Source organism: Chiloscyllium plagiosum, unplaced genomic scaffold (assembly GCF_037043375.1).
Source record: "Chiloscyllium plagiosum isolate Xiang-an unplaced genomic scaffold, Cpla_swu_hap1 HiC_scaffold_37, whole genome shotgun sequence".
NCBI lineage: Eukaryota > Metazoa > Chordata > Chondrichthyes > Orectolobiformes > Hemiscylliidae > Chiloscyllium > Chiloscyllium plagiosum.
The window spans coordinates 37732368-37756254 of NW_028270175.1; the positions used below are offsets into that span (position 1 = coordinate 37732368).

Below are 23887 nucleotides of genomic sequence, written 5' to 3' on the forward strand. Positions count from 1 at the left end.
CATCCTTGTAAATCTTTTCTAAACCCTTTCGAGTTCCATAGCATTCTTCCAATAGGAGGGAGACCATAATTGCACACAGTATTCCAAAAGTGGTCTAACCAACGTCCTGTACAGCTGCAACATGACCTCCCAAGTCCTACATACAATGCACTGACCAATAAAGGCAAGCATACCAAATGCCTCTTCACTATCGTATCTACCTGCGAATCCACTATCAAGGAATAATGAACCTGCATTCCAAGGTATCTTTGTTAAGCACCACTCTCCACGACCTTACCATTAAGTGTATAAGTCCTTCCCTGATTTGTATTTCCAAAATGCAGCACCTCGCATTTATCTAAATTAAACTCCATCTGCCATTCATCAGCCCATTGGCCCATATGATCAAGATCCAGGTGTAATCTGAGGTAACCTTCTTCACTGTCCACTATAGCTCCAGTTTTGATGTCATCTGCAAACTTACTAACTGTGCCTCCTATGTTCACATCCAAATCATTTCTATAAATAACAAAGAGCAGTGGACGCAGCACTGATCGTAGTGGGACACCGCTGGTCACAGGCCTCCAGTCTGAAAAGCAACTCTCTACCACCACTCTCTCTCTTCTACCTTCAAGCCAGTTCTGTATCCAAATGGCAAGTTCTCCTTGTATTCCATTTGATCTGACCTTGCTGATCAGTCTACCATGAGGAACCTAGTTGAACGCCTTACTGAAGTCCATCCATGCTCTGCACTCATCAATCCTTCTGGTTATTGCTTCAAGTTAGTGAGACATGATCTAATCAGTCCTTGCCCTTCCAAATACGTGTAAATCCTGTCCCTCAGGACTCCCTCCAACAACTTGCCCACCACAGATGTCAAGCTGACCGGTCTATAGTTCCCTGGCTTTTCCACATTAGTCAATCTCTAGTGTTCTAGTACCGCACCGGTGGCTATCGGTGACACAAACATCTCAGCACAGAGCCAAGCAATCACTGCCCTAGCTTCACACAGAGTTCTAGGATACACCCATCCAGGTCTCGGGGATTCATCCATCTTTATGCGTTTAAGACCTCCAGCACTGCCTTCTCTGTAACATGGACATTTTTCAAGAAGTCGCTATTTATTTCCTCGCGCTCTCTATCTTCCATATCCTTCCCCACAGTAAACACTGACGTAAAATACTCACTTAGCATCTCCCCAGCCTGCTACGCTTCCACGCATAGACAGCCTTGCTGATCTTTGAGGCGTCCTATTCTCTCCATAGTTATCCTTTTGTCCTTAATGTATTTATCGAATCCCTTTGGATTCTCCTTCACCCTATTTGCCAACACTATCTCATGTCCCCTTTTTGCCCTCCTGATTTCCCTCTTAAGTGTACTCCTACTGCCTTTATACTATTCTAGGAATTCCCTCGATCCCTGCTGTCTATACTTAACGTAAGCTTCCACCTTTTTCTTGATCAAAACCTCAATTTCTCTCATCATCCAGCATCCCCTGCTCCTACCAGTCTTGCTTTTCACCCTAACATGAACAAACTTTCAATCAATTTTTGAAAGTTCTTGCTGAATACTGTCAAAATCGGCCTTCCTCTAATTTAGAAATAACATTTAGATCCAGTCTATCCTTTTCCATCACTATTTTAAAACTAATATGATCACTGACCCCAAAGTACTCCTCCACTGACACCTCAGTCACCTGCCTTATTTCCCAAGAGTAGGTCAAGTTTTGCTCCTTCTTTAGTAGGTACATCCACATACTGAATCAGAAAATTGTCTTGGACACACTTAACAAATTCCTCTCCATCCAAGCCCTTAGCACTATGACACTCCCAGTCTATGTTTGGAAAGTTAAAAGCCCGTACCATAACCACCCTATTGTTCTTACAGATAACTGAGATCTCTTTACAAATTTGCTTCTCAATTTCCCACTGACTATTGGGGCTCCTATATTTTATGTGCATCTGGTTGAAAATTTCATTGTATGTGCACAGATCTATTATTCTGACAAATCCAAAGGATAGAAAGCAGCATATTGTAGACCCAGTGACTTCATGCAATGATTAGTTGGTACCTAATCACACATAATTCAAATCAAGTTTCTCACATGTAAACAATGACAAAGAACTTCTTGACCTCTGGACTGGGGCCACACGCCACTTTCAGGAAAACATCCTGAGGCTCATTGTGGGCCTGCAAAAGAAATAAAAATGAGATAGTTAAAGGTTTGGCCCATTAAAGACTAAAATGTTCTCTGCTGATGCTAATAGTAATTCACCTGCAAGTAAGCAACTATTAAATCTTCTCAGCAGCTTGTGCTAAAATATGAACCTAGATGTTCTCAACCCTACAAATGTTTGGTATTTTTGTCAGTTCATGACTTTGCAAACTCCCAAACACAGCATTAAGACATTCAGAAAGGCAAAGAAACCCAGCTCCACAAACGGAGATACTTTCTGCCATTTTGCCAGCCAGCACAGTGGCTCGGTGGTTAGCTCTGCTGCCTCACAGTGCCTGGGACACGGGTTTGATTCCACCTCCGGGTGACGGTCTTTGTGGAGTCTGTACATTCTCTCTGTGTCTGCATGGGTTTCCTTTGCGTTCTCCGATTTCCTCATACAGTCCAATGATAGAGTCATAGAGATGTAAGCATAGAAACAAACCCTTCGGTCCAATTCGTCCTTGGCAACCAGATATCCCAACCCAATCTAGTCCCACCTGCCAGCACCTGGCCCATATCCCTCCAAATCTTCCTATTCATATACTCATCCAGATGCCTCTTAAATGATGCCTCCACCACTTCCTCTGGCAGCTCATTCCATACATGTACCACTGTCTGAGTGAAAAGGTTGCCCCTTAGGTCTCTTTTATTTCTTTCCCCTCTCACCCTAAACCTATCCCCTCTAGTTCTGGATTTCCCAACCCCAGGGAAAAGACTTTGTCTATTTATCTTATCCATGCCCCTCATGATTTTATAAACCTCCATAAGGTCACCCCTCAGCCTCCGACGCTCCAGGGAAAACAATCTCAGCCTGTTCAGCCTCTCCCTATAGCTCAGATCCTCCAACCCTGGCAACATCCTTTTAAATCTTTTCTGAACCCTTTCAAGTTTCACAACATCTTTCCGATAGGAAGGAGACCAGAATTGCACGCAATATTCCAACAGTTGCCTAACCAATGTCCTGTACAGCCGCAACATGACCTCCCAACTCCTGTACTCAATACTCTAACCAATAAAGAAAAGCATACCAAACGCCGCCTTCACTATCCTATCTACCTGCGACTCCACTTTCAAGGAGCTATGAACTGGCACTTCAAGATCTCTTTGTTTAGCAACACTCCCTAGGATCTTACCATGTGCAGATTAGGTGGATTAGTAAATCGTCCTAGGATGTCTAGGCTAGTTGGATTAGCCATGAGAAATGCAGAGTTACAGAGATGGGTGGGATACTGTTTGGAGAGTTGATGTGGACTCAATAGGCTGAAAGCCCTGCTTCCACACTAAGGATTCAATGATTTTCACATAATCAAGTGTTACAGCATTGATAAAGCTGCATACCAAACAAGTATCTTGACATCATTAGATGAATGTATACTGACTGAAGAACTCAAACCAGATCAAAAACATGGTATGTTTCTAAGCACTCCTCAACCAACATTTGGAGGAAACATTTTCAAATAGTCAAGTGGAGTTCAGAAAATATGTAGCCTGATCTGCCGTCTGGGTAAAATTTGATCTTTGAGGAGAAAGTGAGGTCTGCAGATGCTGGAGATCAGAGCTGAAAATGTGTTGCTGGAAAAGCGCAGCAGGTCAGGCAGCATGCAGGGAACAGGAGAATCGACGTTTCGGGCATAAGCCCTTCTTCAGGAATGAGGAAGGTTTGTCCAGCAGGCTAAGATAAAAGGTAGGGAGGAGGGACTTGGGGGAGGGGCGTCGGAAATGTGATAGGTGGAAAGAGGTCAAGGTGAGGGTGATAGGTCAGACTGGGGTGGGGGCGGAGAGGTCAGGAAGAAGATTACAGTTAGGAAGGCGGTGCGGGGGGAGGTGTGGGCGCAAGGTTGGGTTGGTGGGGGGTGTGGATCTGACAAGGGAGTCACAGAGGGAGTGGTCTTTACGGAATGCTGATAGGGGAGGGGAGAGAAATATATCCTTGGTGGTGGGGTCCGTTTCCGCCACCTCCAAACGGACCCCACCACCAAGGATATATTTCCCTCCACTCCCGGCACCTTCCCCTGCAACCGCAGGAGGTGCAAGACTTGCGCCCACACCTCCCCCCTCACCTCCCTCCAAGGCCCCAAAGAAAACTTCCATATCCGCCACAGATTCACCTGCACCTCCACACACATCATCTATTGCATCCTCTGCACCCGATGTGGCCTCCTCTATATTGGGGAGACAGGCCGCCTACTTGCGGAGCGTTTCAGAGAACACCTCTGGGACACCCGGACCAACCAACCCAACCACCCTGTGGCTCAACACTTCAATTCCCCCTCCCACTCCACCAAGGATATGCAGGTCTTTGGACTCCTCCATCGTCAGACCACAACAACACGACGGTTGGAGGAAGAGCGCCTCATCTTCCGCCTAGGAACCCTCCAACCACAAGGGATGAACTCGGATTTCACCAGTTTCCTCATTTCCCCTCCCCCCACCTTGTCTCAGTCAAATCCATCGAATTCAGCACCGCCTTCCTAACCTGCAATCTTCTTCCTGACCTCTCCGCCCCCACCCCAGTCTGACCTATCACCCTCACCTTGACCTCTTTCCACCTATCACATTTCCGACGCCCCTCCCCCAAGTCCCGCCTCCCTACCTTTTATCTTAGCCTGCTGGACAAACTTTCCTCATTCCTGAAGAAGGGCTTATGCCCGAAACGTCGATTCTCCTGTTCCTTGGATGCTGCCTGACCTGCTGCGCTTTTCCAGCAACATATTTACAGCTAAAATTTGATCTTCCCTTTCCTTTCCTTCTGACAAGAAAAAATAAGGAAATGCTATGCAAGAATGGAGCTAATGATTCCATAATTATAGATTCTCTCCTTTGCTCCATTTGACACGAACGGCATTGAAATGAGAAACTCAAGATGTGTGGATGCCAGTTTGGGACCAGCATCCCACTATTTAGTGCTGCATCTTTTATCAGAGTTATTCCCTTTGGAGGACTAGAAGAAAGTGAGAACTGCAGACGCTGGAAATCAGGGTCAAAAAACATGGCACTGGAAAAGCACAACAGGTCAGACAGCATCCGAGGAGCAGGAGGGTTGATGTTTCGGTGATAAGCCCATCATCAGAAAGGGCTAATGCCCAAAACATCGACTCTCCTGCTCCTTGGATGCTGCCTGACCTGCTATGCTTTTCCAGTGCCACACTGTTCAACACTTATTCTCTTCAGAGTGTCACCGTGACACAATGGGCTGAATGTAGGGATTCTGCTTTTTGAAAGGTTATGTCAGCAGCTCTGGATTAAATGTAATCCAGAGGCCCAGATTAATGCTTTGAGGACATGTGTACAAATCCCATGATAGAATTTAAACTTATTCAATAAATCTGGGATAGAAAGCCAATTTTAGTAACAGTGGCCATGACAACCACCATAAATTCTTGTAAAAACCCACCTGGTTCAGAAAGGAAATCTGCCATCCTTACTTGATCTGTCCTACATGTAATTCCTGACCCTTAACAATTGATAAACGTCCAACAGCCCTCTACTAGGGCCAAGCAACCTACTTAGCTCAAGGGAAGCTGAGATGGATAACAAACGCTGGTCTTGTCTGCCCACATCCCACGAAAGAATAAAGTTTTTAAAAAACTGATACTTTATAAGCAATATGATCAAAATCAAATCGGGAGTGGGAGGAGATCATTTAATCCATTCAACCCTGTGTGAGCTAAAGCCTGAACTTTCAGAAACAGAAACGTCCTACTCTGACTTTCCTGGGGGTTAATCAGCATTGCTGAATATCTCTGTGTCCCTCAGTTCACTTCTCAACAAGTACTGCTCCACAATCATGTGCTCTTTCATGGAATGACATGAAATTTTATAAAAGGGCCAGTTGGCCCAGCTGGATCATGCTGGTACTTATACTCCACAGGAACCTGTTGCTTTATATAGATTATGTTGAAAGTTCACTTCTATTTCAATTAAAACACTGTTCGAACAGACCCAAAGAAGGGTCACTAGACCCAAAATGTTAACTGCGCTTTCTCTCCACAGTCACTGCCAGATCTGCCGATTTTGTTCAGCAATTTCTGATTTTGTTTCTGATCACCCGCAGTCCTTTAGTTTCTTATTTGGCATATTTTAGAAGACAATAAATAGACTTTTGATTATTTTTGGCATCACTGACAGCTTGGAACAAAGAGAAATACAAATTGTCATATTTCTGCAGCTCTCATTAAGTTTCTGAGCAGTGAACCAACTACAGAGCGAAACATGCATCTTTAACAGTTCATCCATCAAGTGGATAATTATCAGATTTTCTTCAAAGTGCCTAATCACCAGGGTTTGGCTCCACACCAGCCTTCCCTGTGTTAATATTCTATCTTGCTTGGGATTACAATAGAATCACTGTTTGATTATCATACAAGAATTTAACTGAAATATTTGGAACTTTCATAATTTTTCACTAATTTATCACTAATAGGAATATATTCATCCCATTATCACAACAATCTAGCCCATGATTTCTGTGTTCTCCGCTGACTATTGGATTGTATGCCCACTTTCAGTGAAAGAAAACTACATGTAAATGCCTCCAAGGCTTTGCATTTAGACCTAAGCCAGGGTCATTTTCCCATGCTGTGGTCTGAATTTTCATCTCTCACCCTGACTTAACCCATGTTGAAAGGACAAAACAGGAGATGGTGGAGCTGCATTTTAAAATTTGGCCTCTGATTCCCACCTGCTACTTTTGGTAAGTCAGGAAATATGGCAGCTTCAACTTAACCGTCACTTAAACAGATGTTGGGTTCGCTATTTAAATGTTTATTGCAAAGTTAAGCTTCCATGTCGTGGATATTTTTGTAGGGGTGGATGAGTTCCTTGAAGCCTAGGGAAGCCACTTCAGGTATGGCAGTTTGTGAGCTTTAGAAGCAGAAACTATTAATCTTGTACAAATAAACATACATTGGCAATGAAAACCAACTTCAAATAAAGGCAACATTTTTCTGTCTGGCCATTGTTTCATACGGTTTCTGTCGATACAGTTGTGAGGAGACTTCTTTATGAAAGTTGATTGAGCTCTAAGAAGATCCTGGGGAGTCAGCCTGGCAAGGAATTGTTTACTGAGTGCAATGGGAGCTGTAACCTTTGTTTGATTGTCAGTTTATAATAATCTTTTTTTTGAAGCGGTTTTCAAAACCTGTGTAAAAAAACTAAAGATATCTTCGACAGGACCTTCATTAATTCCACTTGATTTACAGTTCGATGAGAATATAAGGGGTAGTTTTCCTCAAAGGGTAAACCGAATGGCTGACTTTTTTTTTAATTTCATGAGAGTTTCAAAGATTTGCCACTGTTATTATATGGCTCATGAATTTTGCACTTCGTGAATACTGGACAAGGGGACATGTGGGCATGGAGAAGGAATATGACAGGACATGAAGGCAGCATGGTAGATACAAAGGAGAGTGGAGGGGGTATGGTTGGTGGAAGAAGATAACGACCATGAATTGCACTGGGCTGATGCCAAGTAAATGGCAGTGGGCATTCCAAACTGCCACCTCATGCTCTGCCCACCTCTACGGCTGCTTCAGACCTGTGGCAGAAGCACCTGACAACCAGAGACCAAAATACCAGATAAGTGGCCTAACATTTAGAAGTCGGATTGACTCACAGTCAGTTTGGCCCAGTGGGTATAATTACTGGGCTCAATCTTAGCTGCTGTAACTGGTGAAACCACAATCTGGTAAAACCATGGAAACTAAAAGATGGAAAACAAACAGGTTCTACAAGGGGCATGGAATCAGTTCCATCAGGTTACTGTGCGGGCACAGGAAATGAAAGTGACCTCTATTCGTTACATGATGACAACTAGTGCTAGCACCCATAACCTGAGACCTAAATGCCAAGTCTTGACCAACTCTACAGACCTCAGGGAGTGCTGCACTGTCAGAGCTGTTGTCTTTCAGGAATGTTAGAACCGTGGCCTTGTGTACTCTTCCAGGTGCAGATATGACATAATTCAAAGAGGAGTGCTCTCTGGTGTCCTGACCAATTATTTCTATCCCTCAATTAACACCGAAATTGGATTATCTGTTCATTATCACATTGCTGCTTTTTTGGAAGTTTGCAGTGTGATAATTAGCTCCTCAATTTCCCACATTACAACAATGACAACACTTCAACAATTAATTGATTTTAAAGCACTTTGGGACATCCCAAATAGATTACTTTACATGTTAAAAAAGACTAATTAAGCTGTGGATAATTCCATAGCTGTCAGAAACTTTTGAATTTAATTTGCCGTCTGTGTCAAAACATATCTATTACATTCTTCAGGGGAGGAGTACGGATTTTTCAAAGCGGACTTTTCAGAGTAATAGAGTGAATGTGAAATACACGACTGCTCAGCAAGCATGCTGCAAAGCTTAGCTGGGTTCAAAAAGCATCATGGTCGCTTGAGACTGCTGAAGACTGACTACTGTGTGAGCCTAAGTAATGATTCATGGCCAAGCAAGATTTACTGTACTTCTGAAAGGCAAGGAGAGATAAGCAAGTCACGATAAAGAAAGCTGCCTTGTCAAACTGTGAAAGAGACAGAGAAAGGGAGAAATCACATGCATTAGCAGCTGTTCTAATAGCAAGAGAGGTATAAAATGGACATTTTTACAGTGATTGTGAGGAGACCAAAATGATGTTGTTTAAAGAAGATAAGTGGAGAGATTAAACTCACCATCCTCCCCAGCTCCCAAAGACAAATGAGGGAAGTGTCTTTATTCATGCAAGTGCTTATTAATAAAATAAATCATCTAGAAAAACTTTGTAGTTTATTTTTGGGTGTGTCCTAAAGAATAATGGGAAGTATTGAAAGATTCCTCATGAAGTAGTATTTTCATGTTATAGGTCATTGAGTTCTAAGGGGCTACCTCAATATTAGTCCACTGACCTGCATTAATGGATGACCATGTTCCCAGACAAGCCTCACTCTGTGAGAAAAATCATTTAAACCTGTGTACAGCATTTTGGTTAGATAACACTGTCAGCAGTTCTGGCTTCCATACTATAAGAATGGTAAAGTGCTGAGAAGGAAGTGCAAAAGGATTTCCCACGGATCGGCCAGAATGGAATGGTTATACTTAATCAGAAAAAAATTGAACAGGCTGGGGCTGTTCCTCTAGAAAACTGTGAACTGATAGGAAATCTGATAAAACTTTTTTTTTTCACATTTTGAAATACTTTGACTGAGATTATGTACAGGAGATATTTTCACCTGTAGGTGAATATTGAAGCCATTAGCGAGTTTTGAGATTTGTAGCTCAGGATGAGGTTCTAGGCATAGGTTTGTTCGCTGAGCTGGAAGGTTCCTTTTCAGACATTTCGTCACCATACTAGGAAGCTTCGTCCGGAGGTTCACTGAAGATGGTGACCTAGTATGGTGACGAAACGTCTGAAAATGAACCTTCCAGCTCAGCGAGCAAACCTACATCCATTGAAGCCATTGTTTTCAGCCCCAACGCTAAACTCTGTATCCTGGCTACTGACTCCATCCATCTCAATGCCAACACAGTGAAACTAAACCAGCCTGTTTATTGTGCTAGTGTCTCCTTTAACCACGAGATTAGTTTCCAATTGTGCTTCTACAGCACCACAAAGACTGTTTGTTTCCACTTCCATAACACTGTGCAACTTTGCCTTCACTGCCAAAACCTTTTTTCAGCCTTTGTTAACTCAGGATTCAACTATTCCAACGCACTCCTGACTAACTCCGTAAATTTGAGGTCATACAAAACTCTGCTGCCTGTGGTTTTAAGTTGCACTAAATCCCATTGACCTGTCCTTTCTGTGTTCGCTGAACAACATTCGCCCAGTCAAGTAATATTGCCACATTAAAACTTTCAACCTTGTTTTCAAATCCCTTCACATCTGCAGTACTCCCTACATCTTGTGGGCGGCACGGTGGTTAGCACTGCTGCCTCACAGCGCCAGAGACCCGGGTTCAATTCCCGCCTCAGGCGACTGTGTGGAGTTTGCACGTTCTCCCCGTGTCTGCGTGGGTTTACTCCGGGTGCTCCGGTTTCCTCCCATAGTCCAAAGATGTGCAGGTCAGGTGAATTGGCCATGCTAAATTGCCCGTAGTGTTAGGTAAGGGGTAAATGTCAGGGTATGGGTGGGGTGCGTTTCGGCGGAGCGGTGTGGACTTGTTGGGCCGAAGGGCCTGTTTCCACACTGTAAGTAATCTAATCTAATCTAATCTAATCTAATCTAATCTTAAAGTTTCTCTGAGCTCACATCTCTCCAAGATATCATAGAATCCCTACAGTGTGGAAACAGACCATTTGGCCCAACAAGCTCACACCGACCCTCTGAAGAGTATCCCAACCAGACCCACTCCCCTACCCTATTACACTGTATTTCCCCATACTAATGCACTTTTAACTTACACATCCCTGAATACTATGGGTAATTTAGCACGGTCAATTCACTTAACCTACACATCTTTGAACTGTGGGAGGAAACCAGAGCACCCGGAGGAAACTCACGCAGACACGGGGAGAACGTGGCAACTCCACACAGATATCACCCAGGGCTGGAATCAAAGCTGGGCCCCTAGCACAGTGAGGCAGCAGTGGTAACCACTGAGCCACCGTGCCACCCTCATCTACTCTTTTAAATTTTGATCTCCTGAGTAGCCCTGGTTCTGATTGCTGGTCTTAAATTCAGCTGCCCAGAGCCTAGGTTCTGGAATTCTTTCCCTCCCTCAGTCTCTCTGCATTGCTACCTCACCCATCTCCTTCCAAAAATCCCTTTTCAAAAAAGCTTCTGGTCAGTTGACCTTCTATCTCCTCATGTAGCTCAATATCATTTTGTTTTGTAACTCTCATCTGAAATGCTTTTGGAAGTTTTATTACATTAAGGGTGCAAACTAAATGCAAGTTGTTATTGCTTTTGTAACTCGGCACAACAGGCAAGGAGGAGACACGCTGCTTATTGGACGCTGTGCCAAATGCCGAGGCTGAAATCATTAAAGATGACAGGGGAGACAGTAGAGTACCTGCAATCTCACTGGGCTAATAATCCAGAACCAAAGCAAACTATCTAGCTCAAATCCCACCATGGCAGCTAGTGAAATGTCACCTCAGTTCACAGAATGTGAAATCGAAACCTAGCCTCAATAACACTGACAATGACTACACACTATGCACTGTCATTAAAACCTAACGCATTTTAGGAAAGGATGTATGCCATCTTTACCACGTCTGGTCTAATATGAATCAGCAATGTGGTTATCTCTTTAATGCCCTCTGAAATGCTATTCAGTTCTAGGACAAATAGGGACAGACAACAAATGCATGGTCTTGCCAGCGATGACCACATACCATGAAAGAATAAATTGAAAGGGCTCATTGCCAATCCTTCTTCTCACATCCTATTTCTCCCTCTCCTTCAAGTTAATTCTGGTCCAACTGACTTCTCTCCAGTTCAATGCTACTCTTGCATTTTGCATTTCAGATTCCCAACTGCGGCAATCAAGTCAGCCAGCGATGCAAGACATGATTACTCTCAAGCTGGCAGTCACTAGCTTAGATACTGACACAATGAGTATTTTAGAAAATGCACAGGGACAGACACAACACAGATGAGGACCTGATGCTTCCCTCCAATTGACTCAGCTTACCAGCTAACATAGTACAATTAGCCCCAAAATCATTTTCAGTTTCTGAAAGGTCAAAAGCACTCAAAACTTATTGGCTTGTCACTAACGTGAGGAAATCAATAACATACCACTTTTTTCGTCTCACAAATGATGTTGAAATCACTGCAGCGAACGTTGATCTGAAGCTCAGCATTCGGTGACTGTACTGTCAGACCTGGAAAGTTTCAAATGACACACACAGCAGTAAAGAGCAATATCAAATTTCATAGATTCACTGCCCTTACACCCCATATGAACAGCAGAGGTGCAGGGTAATTGATTGTAAAATGGAGATTATAGGGAAAAATAATTTGGAGGGTGAGAGTGAAAAGAGACAATATATGTTTCCCAGTGTTTTCTGCTGTACCTCTAGCTTCCTTTATCTGGTAAAATATAAGTAGGCTCAGTGGAGTGAAAGGCCAGTATCCCACTGTCAACTCTCTCATTCATTAGAGAGAGACAAACAGCAGTGAGTTTACCCTCAGGGTCACCACACCTCAGGCAAGGGATGAGGTTAAGAAGGCAATGCCTCCATCATAACCTCAGCCAGGACAGGAGTTAAACCTCTGCTGTTGGCATCATTGGAAAAGTTAATTGGTATGCGATACAAAGTCTATTTGAAGACTCCAACCCATAGCTATGTACGACAGGGTAGCTTAATAAACAGTGTGCTCTAAAGTTTCAACCACTGCCTTGACTCAAAAGTACAATTCCAATTGCATTAACTGACTAGTAATTATATGCTGCTGTAATTCATTGATCATGTCCATCTTCTCTTAAAGTCATTTCACATGTTTCCACAACGGCGGAACTGAATGTGACATAGTTCATTTATTTTTGGAATATTGCCCAAACTTCTGCCACATTTTGTGCGGAGAAATTAGATTAGATTACATTACAGTGTGGAAACAGGCCCTTCGGCCCAACAAGTCCACACCGACCCGCCGAAGCGAAACCCACCCATACCCCTACATTTACCCCTTACCTAACACTACGGGCAATTTAGCATGGCCAATCCACCTAACTTGCACGTCGTTGGATTGTGGGAGGAAACCGGAGCACCCGGAGGAAACCCACGCAGACACGGGGAGAACGTGCAAACTCCACACAGTCAGTCGCCTGAGGCGGGAATTGAACCCGGGTCTCAGGCGCTGTGAGGCAGCAGTGCTAACCACTGTGCCACCGTGCCGCCCACTAATGTTCCCTAACTTCACTCCTGAAAGGCCCAGCTCTAATCTTTAGTCTATGTCATCTGGCCATAGACACCGTAGCAATTGGAAATAGCTTTTCTCTAGGTGTCTCATTGGTTCTAGTTAGTATCTTAAATCTGAAACAAATTACCATGGGTGGCTCAGTGATTAGCACTGCTACCACACAGCACCAGGGACCCGGGTTCAATTCCAGCCTCAGGCGACTGTCTATGCAGAGTTTGCACATTCACCCTGTATCTATGTGGGTTTCCTCCAGGTGCTCCGGTTTCCTCCCACAATCCAAAGACGTGCAAGTTAGGTGGATTGGCCATGCTAAATTGCCCATAGTGTGTTCCGGGACATGTAGGTTAGGTGCATTAGTCAGGCCTAAATGGAGAGTAATAGGCTAGAGAAATGAGTCTTGGTGGGTTACTCCTTGGAGGGTCGGTGTGGACTTGTTGGGCTAAATGGCCTGGTTCCTACCGTAGGGATTCTCTGATTCATCAAAAAATAAACATCATTCAATCTGGGGGGAGGGTGCATGTGTTGCTCCCAGTGTCTCGAGTCAATGTTGATCCTTCAATCAACTTCACAAAAACAGATCAGGCTATTATCACATCACTGATCCTGATTATTACCACACCAGAATGAGGGTGCAAGTGGTCTGAAACCACAAGTCCCACTCCAATTCACCACTTGATTTTCAAGTATCATTGGAATGATTTCTTAGTTTTCTATAATGAAACAGACTCAAGAAAACCTGCTTAATAACATCAGCATCTCCTTTTTTTATCCCAGACTGATACAGTCCCACACACACCCTCTGACAGACACTCATACCTCCCCACACAAACACACACATTCACATATAAGATTGTGGGGTGAATTTGTACTTCCAGAATTACATTTTACTTTGCTCAAAAACAGCATGAATCCATGTAAGATTCTGTAAATCCATTTTTTAGATTAGAATCAGTCTGGCCATTGCGGCACAGTCAGTCTCACACAGGGCACCTCACACCTTCAATGCATTATCTGGGCCGACCTGACACCAATTGTTAAAGTTCACTTGAGAATGTAATTTTTTTTAAAAATTCTGCGATTTACATATGAAAGAACTGAAACCAACATGATCATTCTAAAAGACGAGAGATTTAACAAACAATCCAGGTTATTTTCAATATATAATTTCAGATACATCACACTGTAAACTTTTGCTATAAATTCTGTATCTTACAATCTTATTCTCCACAATCACGTGATGAAGGAGCGGCGCTAGTACTTTCAAATAAACCTGTGGGACTATAACCTGGTGTTGTGTGATTTTTAACTTTGCACACCCCAGTCCAACACCGGCATCTCCAAATCACAACTACCTTTCTTTCAGGTCATTCTTTGCTGGTTCTTAATATCTGAGTGTGTAAAGGGAACTATTAAGTATTCCCACAACTGATCTTTTACCACTCCTTTTTTACAACTCTACCCAGAATGATTCTTTACCCTGTACAAACAAACAGAAGTCATCTCTCACTAAAATTCTGAGGAAGGGTCATCAGACCCGAAACCTTAACTCTAATTTCTCTTCACACATGCTGCCAGACCTGCTGAGCTTTTGCAGCAATTTCTGTTTTTACCATCTCTCATTACTACAACTAGTGAAAGCCTAATTAACAGAGCAACTCCTTCATCTTTATCTTTTTAAAATTTGAAGCCCTTCGATATTCAATGGACAAACTGTAACATAGAAGGCATCCAATTAAGCTAAAAGCTGCAGAGTTTCGGAGCATATTTTTGAGGAGGATTGTCAGGAGAAGAAGTTAGAGGGTAGCCAAGAGTTTAGAGTCCTACAGGTGTTTTGAATTTTCATCGATGGCAAAGAGACAGAAGCTTGTAAATTGGTCAAATTTGATGATGATAGATAGAGGAAGATTATATTATCCTTGATTTTTTACTCAGGAGGTCGTAAAAACACAGATTCCAAAAAGTGAAAGTTTGGATGGATTTAAGGGCCTACTTGATTATAGCTAATGGATTCTGCCTCAGGTGAAAGGCTTTTAAGTTTAAAAAAAACACTTGTACAATGAAAGGGGAGTGGCCATTTCTATCAGCTCTATTTTGGTTGGTTTTGGCAGTCTGGCTATTCACTGAAAGCAGTCAGGCAGTTTGACAATGCTGGTCAAAGAAACAGCTACATGGAAGAGGGTGTTCCATTCTGCTATCTCCCTCCGTCTCTGACATCTCTCCTGTAAGACTCTGATTTTACCTTTTGTGCCAAGGGGTGTTGAAGGGGATTGTTGCAAGTATTTGGAAAAGCATCATTAAGTTGGGATGATCTGTTGGGTTTTCGGAGAGGTTAAATTATTCAGTATTCTGTAAATAAATTCTGTTTTGTTTTAAACTAAGTGGCTTGACCAGCTCCTGGGATATCCACATTACCCCTGCTTAAAACAACTAGCAAAGCTAGGGTCTGGGTTACTTTCTTGAAATGTTTTGAGGGAGTCTGGCCTGGTCCATAATACAAACTACCGATACCATGCACAGCATGAAATGTGAACAACGCGCACACTCCATGAATGGGGATGGAGTAACTAGGGGAAAATCTGAAAGAGGCCCAGAGGTCTTAACAGAGCTATCATTCCACAAAGTCAACATTTACAGCGCGTCAATAAAACAAATCCAACATAAACACAGCTAAAACAGGCTCAAGCTGTACATTCGTCAGATCACAGCTTCAGTGCTCAGTCAAGCATGTTGCAAACCCCGTGGAGACCAATTACTTTTAAAAAAAAATCAAACTTCCAGTAGCCAACTAGTTTTCATAGACCCCCTACAATGTGTGGAAGCAGGCCCTTCGGCCCAAGAATCACAAGCTTTCAAACTTTGATTATAACAAATAAACTGAAATCAACATCAACTAAACACCAATTAATACTCTAAACTACAAAATAAATCACTCATTAATCTAACATGACTGAAAACACTATACTACAGAAAGCTATATGATAGAGAACACTCCCCTCGGAATTAGTCTTACAAAAACCAGTCATTTAATTTCCAGCACACATTTCCCTGTTTTGTTGTGCTATAATGTTCAGTGAACAGCTGACATTACTGTCTTAGATTTCTCAGATATCCTGAACCAACCTAAGGGAAGGAAGTTATGAAATTTGAAAGAGTCCAGAAAAGATTTACCAGGGATGTTGCCAGGGTTGGAGGGTTTGAGCTGTCAGGAGAGGCTGAATAGGCTGGGGCAATTTACCCTGGACGAAGGCTGAGGGGTGACCTTGTAGAGGTTTGTAAAATCATGAAGGGCATGGATAAGGTAAACAGACAAGGCAGTTTCCCCAGGGTGGGGAAATCCAAAACTAGAGACATAGATTTAAGGTGAAAGGGGAAAAGTTTAAAAGGGATCTAAGGGGCAACTTTTTCCACACAGAGGGTGGCAGATATATGGAATGAGCTGCCAGAGGAAGTGGAGGCTGGTACCATTACAACATTTAAAAGGCATCTGGATGGCTATATGATTAAGAAGGGTTTAGAGGAATATAGGGTAATTGCTGGCAAATGGGACTAGATTTATTAAAATTATCTGGGCATGGAATAGTTGGACCAAAGGGTCTGTTTGTGCTGTACATCTCTATGACTTGATGACCTCCAACAGCAATCCTCATGTTCCTTCCCCTGGCCACACAAGACAAATCTTCTACAGTCCTTCAATTATCATAGGATACATCTCTCCTGACAGGGAACATTTTCTCACCCACCTTCACTCTGATAGAGAAAGCAGTCTTTAACCCTCCACTGACTGAAACAGCCATTGTCCCTGTTTCTCTCTTTCTTTTCAATGCTTCTGAGTTTGTAAGTCTGTAATAGTGAAAGAACTGGCCTCCCCTTTGTATTAAGACTGTAAAATCTGGTTGCTTACAATAACACTTGGCCTGCTGAAAAACACCAAATGCCCAACACACACAAACACCCACATTTGGCTTGGTCACATGATCCTATTCTGTATCCCATTTTACTTTGAATTAAATAGACATATTACAACATAACCACCTTAAAAATAATACCTGTAGCAAGTTGCAATCAATCACAAATACTAATAGAAGCAAACACAGAGAGAAATGAGGGGTGAATGTTTTGAGCATAGATCAGTGATCAGCACTGCTGCCTCACAGCGCCAGGGACCCAGGTTCGATTCTAGCCTCTGGCGACTGTGTGGAGTTTGCACATTCTCCCCATGTCTGCGAGGGTTTCCTCCCACAATCCAAAGATGTCCACGTTAGGTGAATTGGCTAAATTGCCCACATTGTTCAGGGATGTGTATGTTAGATGCATTAGTTCGAAGACACAGAGTAATAGGTTAAGGGAATGGGTCTGGGTGGGTTACTCTTTGGAGGGTCGGTGTGGGCTTGTGGGCCAAATGGCTTGTTTCCACACTGTAGGGATCCTATGTATGATACATCAGAACTGGCTGATGCTGACTTTACATCTCAAGAATTTTGTGTTTTAGCTCATAAACAAAATATAGTAAATTGCTTTAAAGCACATTATGAAAGTAGGCAGAACAGAGAACACAGGCTTCAGCTAAATATGAAGAGAAAATTTTGGAAGAATGCCATGGTTGGCTCTTCATAGGAGGAATGATTTCCAAATGGACAAGACTCCCAGGCAATGTAATGGGCCCAACAGGTATTTAAGAGAAAGGGAATTAGCTGCTGCAGTGCAGAGGGAACTATAGGGATCATACAGCCATCAGACAGCAGTGCCAAATGAACAGACATTTCACAATGGGGGAGGGAAAAGGAAGAGGTTAAGCAGACACTGAACAGGGAATAATCACTGCCAGGATCCACTGAAGATTTGGAGATACATCGCACTCAATTAGCTGCTCACACTTAATCAGAGAGTACAAGTAGTGCTGAAACAGAATAAAACGTCTCCCCACAAATATAATCCGAGAAGAGAAGCAATTGCAGTAGGCTCACAAATATACTTTAAACTACCACATAAAACAATGCACATTAGCACATTGTATGATTAGGAAGGGTTAACAAATTTCTCATTCATTTCACAGATAATGCTGCCATTCTATTTGATAGCCAGGGAAGTTTTCTCTTCCACCCTGGAAACAATTTACCGTCAGTAATTTATGAACTCCATGTTCAACTGGAGCTGCATTGAAACTGTCCCTTTTTAAAACCTAACAGCTGAATGAAAGTTAAATTAGTGTCATACAATCCAGGGTAACAGAGAGAAACTATAAAGGGTCTTCAATTTACAGGGGCCATTAATCATAAAATGCACTGATTGAAGTGCTGAATTTGTTCTGACAAGGTAAATAGAGGCTGACAAGAGACTGAGCTGCTATCGTGGACTATAAGCAATTGCTTTGAATAAACCTTTCCAGAGATAATACACGGTCTCTGAATCAGTTCCCATTTCATTAGTATGGAGCTCTTGCTGGCCACCCTTAATTTGATGGATCCAAAAACAAAGGGAATCCAGAAAATACCATACATTATGGCACATAAATCAATCTAGAAAATAAGACAACCCATTTCTCCTGCAGCAAAAATCATGTTTTTGCATCTACTCAGTATATAAAGCAAACTGTTTCCCACCCATGCCCTCCACCTCCCTTTTATAGCCAAGGCGTGCTATACTTAGGTCAGCCCCAATCCTTCACACCACAAATGTATGTTTTTAGTTAATTCTACATTAGGGCAGCATGGTGGCTCCATAGTTAGCACTGCTGCCTCACAGCACCAGGGAAATGGGTTCGATTCCACCCTCGGTCTGTGAGGAATTTGCACATTCTGTGCATGCTTCCTTTGGGCACTCTGGTTTTCTCCCACAGTCAAAAATATGTATGTTGTGTGGATTGGCCATGCTAAATTGTCCATAATGTCCAAGGATATGGTGTTAAGCCAGGCGACATACAGGATTACAGGGATGGGGTGAGTCTGGATGGGATGTGCTTCAGAGTGTGGACTCAATGGGCCAAATGGCCCACTTTCATACAGGAAGGATTCTATGATTATAATGGGATATAATGGAATCAGCAGATGACACAGGCTGTATTGTGAGATGTACAGGAGTTTAAGAAATGCCTACTCTTTGTGCAGATGCTGATGTTTCAAAATAGTGACCACATATCAGTGGTTCACTTTTATACGCAGTGTAAATCAATCCCCATTTTATGCAGGGAGTTTTCGAGGGATCAAAGATCAAGTTACACTCTGACATCTACGGAAACCTTCAGTGACTGAAAGAGGTTGTAGAAGCCTAACACTCAGGTAGTTGCTTTACAGCACTTGCAGTGGCTCAGCTGGTACATGCACTATTTAATTTGCTCACACAACAAAATGGCTGTCATTCTTTGTAGTCAATAAGTACTTTCATACCTCTCCAAAAGATGTGTTAAGGATCCATATAAATGAAGGATTTTAAAAATTTGTGTTAACTGCCAACATTTTGCAGAAAAGTGAAGCCTTTGCAGTTTTGCTTGGTATATCAACCTCTGTTGACAATCAGTAATTTGCCAGTATCTGCTCCTAAGACTCTGATAGTCAACGAAAATTGTAGCCAACAGAATAGGAACTCGAAATGCCTCGTAGGAACATACAAATTAGGAACAGAATGGCCCAGCGAGCTTCCCGCCCACCCAAGACTTACCAGCAAGGACATACGTCCTCTACATAATGAGGTAAATGGACAAAGAAATTTAAAGCTACAGATATGTAAAGGAATTTTAAAAAGTGCAATCTAAGCACTGGGGTCCAATTCTGGAGCAAGAACATTAAAAAAAATGAATATTACCTGAAACATGTATTGCACATTGATAACACCACACTTGAAGTAATGTACTTATGGATTCCAGAGTAAAAAAAGGATAGAGACGTTGGAAAATGTACAAAAATGGTTTAAAAGAACATTACCAAATCTGAGATATTATTACATTTAGGAAAAACTAAATAGCTTGGGTCTCTTACAGAAAGCTTGGGGGGTCAGCAGGTAGACGTCTTTAGCGTTATGAAGGGGCGTCATTGGGTGGAAGTAAAGACTATGGGCTGGATTTGTGCAAAGGTGGTGTGTAACTTGAGTCAGGAAATTTCCTGGTGTAGCAGACCCACCTCAGTTTCAAGGGCTCCAAATCCTGTGATTTTTGCTCCCAGTGAATATAGGCTGAAGGAGGCCCCTGGAAGTAGATGCTGAATGGGTGGGCACACGCCAAGCTGTGTTGATTAGAAGGCCTACCTTGGTTCGGAGGGGCTTGATCCCAGTTGTAATGAAAGCAGTAAGGCCTACACACCCTTGCTACCCATTCCCCTAATACCCTCCAGGCCAACTCCACACTAACAGATGCCTCCCAACTGCTTACCATCATCCCTCATGCTAATTTAAGCCCCTTAACTCAATATACACTATGTATAAAACTAAAGAGCTATTGCAATAACAGTAGTAAATGTGTAATGACTGAGATGGGAAAATTGAGTAATATTCATCAATAAAAACTGCTATTCCAAAACTTACGAAAGTGTCAAACATTTCATTAAAGTATAACTAGTTTGGGCTTCAAATAGTTATCTTTATCAATCTTGTCCAAAAGGACATTGAGACATTGGCAAAAGAGAGCACAAGAAAAAAAAACCTAACCCTTTATAACTGGTTAATGATGTTGATCAAACGAAGTGAACAAATGTGGCAAACAGAACTCTTGCAGGGCTTTTGCCCGAAACGTCGATTTTGCTGCTCGTCGGATGCTGCCTGAATTGCTGTGCTCTTCCAGCACCACTGATCCAGAATCTGGTTTCCAGCATCTGCAGTCATTGTTTTTACCCCTTTTAGAACTCTTGCTAAACCCATCTTTTGCTCAGCCTGGGTTCTCAGTGAACCATTCCTAGTGAGGACAAGCAGAATCCTAGATGACTCTGTCCTCATGGTATACACAGTATATAATGGGTGAATAAGGAAGGAAGGGACATTAGTTGCCATGGAGAATATGAGGACCAATGGGGAATAGCTGGGAGCCGGGGTAGGGGAGAAGGGGGAAGGAATAGGTAAAACCTTTGAAATTACCCTTTTAAAAACTTCCCAAATCCAGCCACTGACTCACAATAACCCTGAGGAGCTGTGGGCCATGACTCATGTAGAAGCTGGTCCAACTCTACAAGAGCTGCAGGGCTGCTGGGAAAAGGCACCTCTTAGTATGGAGTGGGTCACCATCACAAAACTGCTGAATATTGCTGGTGCCAAGAATGGAGACAGAGATCCCAGAATAGGGTCCAGCCATTTTTAAAATGGCAGTGGAACGACCCCAACTCTGCAAAAATCCAGGCCAATGTTTTCAATTGTGAGGTGTTATAATGATGGATCAGATAGTTAACTTTTACTTTTAATTCAAAATGCACTCTTATAAAGAGCGCTGCTGCAGAATAACTGCAGGTTTCAATTCAACAACTGGCAAAGTACGGCGTGAAGCCACTGGAATGTCATGTAAATTGTCAAGGAACTATCAAATAGGAAGAGATTTAATCAATGCAGATAGTGAAGAGGCTGATAATCCCCTCCACCACTGCTGGAAGCCAGCACTTGCAGACGTGCTAGTTTTACTCAGCAGAGGTAAACAAAAAGAGCGGTTATAAAACCAGTTTCAATTCTACTGCAGTAGATTAATGTGGGTGAACGCTCTTGTGTTCAGGTCAAGCATTTGTGTGCTGTGAAGGTCACAGTTGAAGAACTACCCCCTAGTCACACCAGGGGACTGATAATAAAATAACCCTCTCACTCCAAGTGCTGCAAATCAGCTAAAAAAGTAAAAGGAATCAGGAAAAGGGTACTTCAATCAGCCTACAAAACCAAAAATTTCAAAATCATCTATTCAACTGCCAACACTGACCCACCAAAACAGCTGCAACATTCAACTATCTGCTGTTCACAAACAAATCACAGACTGATCCATACATCTGTTTTCTATAAGTTTTTATTGGATTCACCTCTTCTTTTTAATCTGTGTGTACGTGTGTTGCGTTACTAATTCTTCCTGAGCATTTTAATTAATAGACTCACTTTTTTTGTTAATGTGAGAAAGACTGGCTAAATTGCATCCTTTTAAAAGCGTACTCGTTTTCTCCTGGGCGAAGGTCTACAGGGCAAAGGATCCCTTTCAAATGAACCTTGATGCAACCAACTGAGGGGGTGAGTGAATAAAGAATGGGAGCCACTCTATCCCTCCTCAATCAGGAACTCAACAGTTTGGGGGTTATTCAGTCTGGAATCAAAGTGAATGGGGAGCCTTGCTCAGTGACTGACTATAACGGGGAGGGAAGGCCAAACCAGTGGCCATAGTTATAGGCTAGTAATAGATTCAATCAGAAACTCAAGAGCAATTTCTTTACCCAGATCAGAATATGGAACATAACACCAAATAGAAAAGTTGAGGCAAATAGCATTGATGTTTTTAAGGGGATGTGAGAAAGGAGGAGAACAGCTTACAGTACACTGAATGGTAAAGTCCTAGGGAGTGTTGCTGAACAAAGAGATCTTGGAGTGCAGTTTCATAGCTCCTTGAAAGTGGAGTCGCAGGTAGATAGGATAGTGAAGAAGGCGTTTGGTATGCTTTCCTTTATTGGTCAGAGTACTGAGTACAGGAGTTGGGAGGTCATGTTGCGGCTATACAGGACATTGGTTAGCCCACTGTTGGAATATTGTGTGCAATTCTGGTTGCCTTCCTATCGGAAAGATGTTGTGAAACTTGAAAGGGTTCAGAAAAGATTTACAAGGATGTTGCCAGGATTGTAGGATCTGAGCTACAGGGAGAGGCTGAACAGATTGGGGCTGTTTTCCCTGGAGTGTCGGAGGCTGAGGGATGACCTTATAGAGGTTTACAAAATTATGAGGGCACGGATAGGGTAAATAGACAAAGTCTTTTCCCTGGGGTCGGGGAGTCCAGAACTAGAGGGCATAGGTTTAGGGTGAGAGGGGAAAGATATAAAAGAGACCTAAGGGGCAACCTTTTCACACAGAGGGTGGTACGTGTATGGAATGAGCTGCCAAAGAATGTGGTGGAGACTGGTACAATTGCAACATTTAAGAGGCATTTGCATGGGTATATGAATGGGAAGGATTTGGAGGGATATGGGCTGGCAGGTGGGACATCTGGTTGGCATGGACAGGTTGGATTGAAGGGTCTGTTTCCATGCTGTACATCTCTATGACTCTATGACTTGGTTGGCCAGAGTAGGGTGGCAGGAGGCTCCTGTGGATCTTAAGCCTAGGTCTATGCCTTGAGCCAACTATTAATCACAATGGCTCTAATGAACTATTTCAGAGCAGCAAACTGAGGACCACAGCTAGGATCAGAGAATCACACACCTCATGTTGAGTAGAAATGGACCATATGTTCCACTGTCAATGAAGCTCTCTCTTATTTAATGGAAGATTGTGACAGATCAGCTTACAACAAAAGTAGTGAAAGATCAGACTACAGAACAGACAGTGATCAAATAAGGGAGCAGTGGAGGGAGCCTCACCGAACACCGTCAAGACCGATTCAAAAGGATTTGTGATTGACAAGGTGCTGATGGGCAGGTCAAAGCCAGAATTAGATCAGCCATGATTTAATGAATAGTAGAACTAGCGCAAGAGGCAGAAAGACCTCCTCTTCCTATTTCTTATTTAACATCCATTACTACTGGCTTCCCACTTACCTATTCCAAGCTGGTATCACTGACCAAGTGGAACAGAAAATAATGCCAGTGAAGATGTAATCAATATAATGCTCATGGGATCTGAAGGTTTAATTGGCACTATTGTACAATCAATTTATTTATACAAGAGGATCAAAACACAGTAAGTTATTTC

General features: G+C 42.7%; 1 protein-coding gene across 1 annotated transcript in view; it reads right to left on the reverse strand.

Annotated features, from left to right (window-relative positions):
- The window catches only part of nphp4 (nephronophthisis 4), a 450076-nt gene that overhangs the window by 14810 nt on the left and 411379 nt on the right, over window positions 1–23887 (reverse strand). The window contains exons 25-26 of the mRNA XM_087980586.1: window positions 11921–12006; window positions 2084–2169 (exon numbers count right to left, since the gene is read on the reverse strand). Coding sequence (XP_087836712.1) covers window positions 2084–2169; window positions 11921–12006 — 172 coding nt within the window. The remainder of the gene's footprint in view (window positions 1–2083; window positions 2170–11920; window positions 12007–23887) is intronic.